Source organism: Athene cunicularia, assembly GCF_003259725.1.
Source record: "Athene cunicularia isolate RWA chromosome 2 unlocalized genomic scaffold, athCun1 chr2_part1, whole genome shotgun sequence".
NCBI classification, from domain to species: Eukaryota; Metazoa; Chordata; class Aves; order Strigiformes; family Strigidae; genus Athene; species Athene cunicularia.
Window position 1 is genome coordinate 97193969 of NW_020799095.1, and position 6961 is coordinate 97200929.

General features: G+C 40.9%; 1 protein-coding gene across 6 annotated transcripts in view; it reads left to right on the forward strand.

The window, feature by feature from the left end:
* SPIRE1 (spire type actin nucleation factor 1) overlaps window positions 1-6961 on the forward strand; it is a 117828-nt gene that overhangs the window by 44440 nt on the left and 66427 nt on the right. For all 6 annotated transcript variants that reach the window (XM_026843483.1, XM_026843477.1, XM_026843481.1 and 3 more), the window contains exon 2: window positions 39-272. In XM_026843483.1, coding sequence (XP_026699284.1) covers window positions 39-272 — 234 coding nt within the window. The remainder of the gene's footprint in view (window positions 1-38; window positions 273-6961) is intronic.

Here is a 6961-nt window from a genome sequence, read left to right on the forward strand (position 1 = left end):
AAATGGCATTAATAAATGTTTCTTTTTCACTTTTATAGGTTATTGAATCACTAGGGATTATTATATATAAAGCCCTGGACTATGGTTTGAAGGACAATGAAGAGCGGGAATTAAGTCCTCCCCTGGAGCAGCTTATTGACCACATGACTAATACCACAGAAACAGATGGGAGCAGGGATGAAGGATATGATGCTCTGGATGAAGGCGTGGAGGATGACGATGATGACAAAGAGGAAGTTGAGGCCATTCATTCCTATAAAGATGTAATGAAGGTACAGTAATGGGCAGTTTATATGATGTGTCACTGTTTTTATCAGTGAGAAAATAAACTCTATTTTCCCTGTTATTGTCCAGTGTGATACTGGCTGCATAGTTTTCTGATTTCCCTGGTCATTCTGGAAGGTTTGCTTGCAAAAATGACATGCAGTAGTACTTCCTATTTGACAGTAAGCAACAGAAAATCCATGATCGACTTTATTGTTGGATGTGCTGTTAATATCACATTGTGATTTTATCCGTGCACTGGATAGTCAGCCTTCCAGTGTAATGTCTGATGAATTACTTTGTGTACACTTGGATACTTCATGGGGTATTTCAATTAATTCACCTTTTCATTAGTGCGGTATTAGTTTAATTATTTCTTATCAGTTTCTTCCTCTGCCACCCTCCTCTACTGAAACAAAGGAGTGCTTTTATAAGAGTACTTTGTATGGAGTGAGTCAGGATACAGTATTTCACTGGTGATCATTATGGTTGTGGTTCTTGACCTGAGTTGTGAGATTTGGAAATAGAGCTTATGATTTTTAATTGCAACAAGTTCTTTAATGTTATATGGGCTACCATGGACAATCATTTAAAAGTATTAACCCTCTATTTTCTATGGAGTAGTCTTCAGTACAAATTTTAGAGCCCAGTGAGTTCTTAGCACAGACAAAGTTATTAATAAGCATGGATTTTGACAAAATTTATGTAACTGGCTTACCTCGTAGATAATCTGAGAGTTTAATAGAGATAGGAAAACTGCATGCTAACTTGAACCAGGTGATTGAAGCCTGTATATTGCTTCTTCGTAAATATAAGTTGTATCTAAAGACTGGAAGCTTAGTGTGTCAGAGAAATGAAGAGTGTAGAGGTGGAAGCTGAGACCAGAAGAGTGTCCCCAATAGCACATCAGGACACATTACCATGCAGAAACAAGACCCCACTAAAACCCACCACTTCTGATGTGTTGACAGTAAAGAGGGAAGCCCTTAGAAGGTTGAAATTGGGAATAACCTTTGTTTGAGATGCTTTTGTATCCTTGCATCAGAAATAATGCTAAATATTTAACATCTTAGGTTTTTCTCCCTCCCTCAGAGAAAGGAGGGGTCAGAGTGAGAAATGAATGCAATGGCTTTTTGGTCCCCTGTGATGGGGTGGGCCTGGCTGGCTGAAGTACTCTCATCTTGAAGCCCCTGCCCCTCCCAGCCTTGCTGAGTCTGTGCCCTTGCTGCGGGCAGGTACTTTGCTCTCTCCTCCCTTGGCCGTTCTCCATTGCTCTTCTCTAGAAGTGGCCACCCTGCTAAGCCCCCGTGGGAACTGCTCCTAATAGCATGGTGTTACGTAGAAGATGAGTGCAATATATCGTCTTTTCCCCTAGTTTGGCAAAAATGCTGTCAGTTGGTGGGACAATGAAAGTTGGTTCATTAGAGGAAGTTTTTCTTAGTGCAGAGGCAGACAAGAACATTGTATACACAGAGCTGAGGGCAGTGGCTTATAGAGGTAATTTATTTTGCAAGTTCTTTACTTGATTTCTGCAAACAAGAAGAGATAAGTTTGGAAAACTTTGCTGAACTCCTTCAGTTACACTGGTACATATCCCTGAAATACAAAAAGGATAAAATGTTTGGTCAGGTTTCAACTGTTAAGGCTGCTGAATGGCGTCTTTTTGGTTCTGCTTTGTTAACGTTTATCTCTGCCAGTCTGGGGTACCTGCCTACTTATATGTTTTAAAATCAGCATCTTATATTTTAACTTTTATCATTTGGTATTAATTTTCTATCATTCTGGAAATGTATCGCTTTTGTGACATCACCTTAGTGAACTGAAGTACAGCTGTCATTTCTGCATCATCATAACTTTTACTGCTCCATCCTTTGAAATTCTCTTTTCTTGCTGTTGTTGCTTTTCCCTAAATTACTTGCTGCAGGCTTAACTCTGTGACTCGCCTTTATTCTCTACTCTGTGTCATTACTGCATTGACAGTAGTAGCGTGGCAGCATCGTTCTGACACATTATTGAAATGAGTGCAGATTTATAAGATCCTTTTTTCTTGACTTTGTACCTTTTCAGGGGTATGACCATGTTTTACGTGTGGCTTTTTTTTTTTCCCCAGCAGTGGCAAACTGTGTTGCAGGCTACACCCTTATTTACCCAGTGACTGTTTCACAACAGTGGTGTGTGGTCTTGTGACCATGAGGCTCGATTATTGTAATTCCCTCTTGGCAAGACTCACTGTGAAGCTTTCTCCTCTACACTTTGTAGTGAGTGCTGAAGCAGGTTTTCTTCTTGAATTGAGCAACTGTTGTTCTTGCCTACCCTGCATTCTCTTAAGTTGCAAGCTTGGAAAATGGTGGAGATCAGCTGTATGTTACTTGTCTTGATTTTTAAGGTTTTTGACTATATAGTCTCCAGTATGGACATGATGTTGTCCTTGAAATGTGATTATATGTTTTGTCCTTGTCCAGAAAGTGTTGTTGTCAGGTCCATGGCCTGTCTGCCGCTAAGACTGAATTTTTCACCATTAATCACTAATGTGGGTGAGCCTATTTTGTGATTAAAACGCAGAGATAGGTAAGATGTGTGTCACATGTTTCTGTAATGTGAAGTAGACAAGGTCAATACTGAACCCTCCTCTAATCTGGAAAATACTGAATAACATGTTGGACACCTATTCCCAAGCACTGGGAAAAGGATAAGTGCTAAATAGTTCTGCCAAGATCATCACTGGCAAAGCTCCTGTCTGGAGAAGACACAGACAGGCTTTTGTGCTACTTCTTGGTATGTTTGGCTGATTCGGCTTTTGATTTCCTTGGCAGGACCAACCTGCTGCACAGACTTAATCCACTGTTTTTAAAAAAGCATCTATGAAGAGGGGAGACGTTGGTTGCCAGACACTTAACTTTTTTAGTCTTTCATGTATATCAGATATGGTGGCCCTAGTGCAAATGAAGGTAGAAATAGAGACAGTAAGAACTGGACAGACAGATGCTTTCCTTGTTTGGGGACCTTTTCCCTGCCCCCATCCGCAGTACATACACACCGTGCACATACGGTACAGGAAGGCTGTACACCGTGGGAGCGACAGGTTTGCTGTGCACATACACAAGGACGGAAGTGTACATATACAGTAATCCTGAGGGGTCGGGAGTGCATCAGGTTGACAGCATATGTATGGTTTAGGGAGCCTTGGGTCAACAGAGGATATAGACAGAGTAGGCCTGGCGTGCTGGGTGGTGTTGGGCTTGCTAAGGGTGTGTGAAGTCCTGTCATGTGGCACCTTTATCATGGCGTGTGGCCCTCCCTGATACTGAAACGAGATGATGCAGTTTATCAACCTCTTCCAGAGTGTGCTCAAACACTAATTCCACTCCTAATCTTAACATTATCTCACTTCTTATCCCACAGATCTGTGCAGTCAGATGGTTTAAGCCAGCACCACTTTTCCTATTAACCTGGAGGCGCTTTCTAAACTGTAGTTTATCAATATCTGCTGGCCTGAGCCCCAACCCTAAACACAATTCCAGTATAATCCTTTATTCTAGGCCAGCACCCTCTTTTAATTCCAGATGTAAATAAAGCCACATTACACCCTGATAGCAGGTTTTATTCTGTGCTGCTGTTTGCTGGGCTGAACTGCCATCCTAGCCCTAGTCCTGTCATTTCTTCCACCTTTGAATGTCATTGTAGCCAAATCACTACTGCCAGTACTAGACTTAACCTAGAGGTGTTGACAATAGTATCTGCAAGTCGTGACACTAACCTCTGTCACTGCCTCTGCTGCCTTTTTCTGTGGGTCTTGTAGAAGATACGTAAGGAGGCAGTGCTTTTCCTGTACCAATATCTTGATCTTACTTATGTTCACCTTTCATCCTGAAAGTTAATTCAACTTTAACAGGAACCTGATCTGTACCTGAGCCACACCTTTTTGTCTCAGAGACAAATATGGGTGGGTGGCCCCCAGTGCTCAGTGGCCCCTGGTCCCAGGCCTTATCTAAATAATCACTTTCAGGTAGTCCAGTAATAATGTTCGTTAATTCTGACCAAAATTTAACTGTCATGAAACTGCTGCTTCACAAAGATGAATTAGTGACCCAGATCCCATAGTAAAACAAAACTTGAACTTAGGAAATCTCTGTGCTGACTTCTTAATTTGTATGAAAATTATTTTCAGAGCAACATGGACGTTATTGTGTTATCTCACTATAACAAATGTAAGCAAGATTATGGTTTGCAATATTTTTATTGGTGGAAATTCATGCTTGTGCTTTCTGTTTAAGCAAAGAGGAAGAATAAATTAGGTTTGTCAAGAATTCCCCCGTATTTCAGATATTTTAATTGTCTTTTAATCATTGGCATGGTCTCTAAAATAAGACACTTGTAAGTCTAGGTGACTTGTCTGCCTTGGTAGTTCAAGTATATGACTGACTTCTTTCAACTGGAAGGAACAGAAACACTTACAATGGTGATATCGATCTGCTTGTGCTTAGTTTTGAGTACCCTGATGGTAGTACAGATCAACTATCTATAGCATGTGTAGAGTTGTAGAGGAAAAGGAGAGTATGTAATAACATGTAATAACAGGTGGGATGAGAAGATCTACGTTTAGATCTTAAGTATTTTGGAGGTTCCCTCTGAGTTCAAGGACATACATTATTATCGTATGTACAGTATGAACCCATGTAAGTATAATTTGGGGACCTGTCAGAGAGGAACTAGAAAATGCAGTTAAAAACAAGTCTGGGTATTTGTTTATGACAGTTAAAGAGTTCAAGTTACAGGAATCCAAAGACCCATAATTTTGCCTAGTCCATGAGGTTAAGGTTAGTAAGATGCAGCTTTCTGTTGAGTGTAATTCTGTTTAAGGCTGTGTTTGGCTTTAACATTTTCTGTGAGCCTGCAGAACAGTATTTATGCTTCATTTCAAAACAAACAACTTGCGGTGTACCCTGTAACTCTGTCTGAAGCTGGTGAATATTTTGGAACCTTACTGAGGTGGTAACCAATGCACCAAATTATGTTAGTACATTTTATATTAAAAAGAAAGGCAACAACACTGGGCATTTGTGGAAATCATTATGCTCTGTAAATACAAGTGATCAGCTGTCTTCTCTTGAGTCCTGTTCTTAGTGTACTTAAATGTCAGCTGCTAATCTTTATCATGATGCATCTTCTTTTAGAAAAAGGCAATCTGTCTCCACGTATTGATGGGGGAAAAATTTTAAATTACAGTGGGTTGGAAGTCTTCGTTTTCCTTCATTTTTGTTGTCACAGTACTTGAGCTTGATTTGCTGTCTTGACCAAAAATTAATCATCTTCCGTGGATCTTCACTTGTCCACAAAGACCTGGTTTCTGAGACCCCTTTTTATAATGTTGAGGAACCTCCTGTCCCAACTGTTTGGGTCCTTGAAAATGCAACTGTCTAATTTTTGTAGCTCTTAAGTTCTGAGGGCACAGGTTCTCCTTTGGCTATTCAATTTCCATTTTAATTTTTTGGGGACTGTAAGCTAGAAAGAAACCCAAAATGATTTTATGAACACACCCCCATGTCATACCACTATGACCGGGCACCCCCAGATGGATGCCCTTGGGGAGTTGAGGCCTCTGAAGGTGGACTGTTTCACAGTGCTGGTCTGAGCAGGTAGACAACTTATGTTGACAGTACTCACTGTCCACCCTTGTTCTCTGTGCTGCACTGACAGAAGTCAGACCTCTTAGTTCAGCCGCGAAGTCACAAGGACCAGTGCTCATCTGCTGTGCTCAGAGGCTTAAAAACATTCCCTTTTGGGCTCTTAATCTCCCAAAGCATACTGATGAGAGAACACCTTTTTTGTGTCAACTACCCAGTGTCTTCAGACAGACACACAGACATTGTGAAGATTCCAGAAAAAAAATTGCTGAGATTGGTTAACAAAGGCATATATATATATAGATCTTGACTGAATAGGACCCCATCCACGGGCATTTTCTTATTCTTTCTCCATTCTTTGAGCTAACTTGGCTTATTAGAAATGCAGTACACTTGCTGTTTTTCTCTTGTCCAAGCGAGCCTTGTACATCATGGTTATTCATTGAAACCATAGTGTGTTTCTTCTGCCTGTGCTGTCACCTTGGCTGGGATCCATGTCACCTATATTTAGTTAAAGCATCCTGAAAGTTTTTTTGGTTGACTTTGGGTTTTTAACTCTATCAGTTTCTGTTTTGCGGCAAACATCTGTTTTGCACCTCAAACATTTGTACAGGCGCAACTGAAGGACTGGTAGAGTAAACTGTGCTGTTGGCTCAGTCATGAAAGGAGTCAGCATTTGAAACTCTGGTACTGTGCAGGCCCAGGGAGCTGCACTGGGGACAGATGGTGCAAAATAAAGCATATTTGAATCTTCATAATGTATGAGCAATATCTCCATGTTGTTGGTTTTAAAATAAAATTATTTAACAACAGTAGTTGGGTTTTGATATGAAGGGCTTTATAAACAGCTGCAGAGCAAGTAGATTTATGACAACTGAGAACTCTGCAAGGGAAAGATAAGTAGAAGCGGAGGTAATTTTGTACTGTTTGCAGCATTTATTTTGAGAGGTTTTGCTTAGAACTGCTTTATACCAAATGTACTTGCAGAGAAGTTGTCCCTCATGACTTCGGTCTTCCCATTAAAAAAAGGGCTTGCTTCCCCCCCCCCCCCCCCCCCCCCCCCCCCCCCCCCC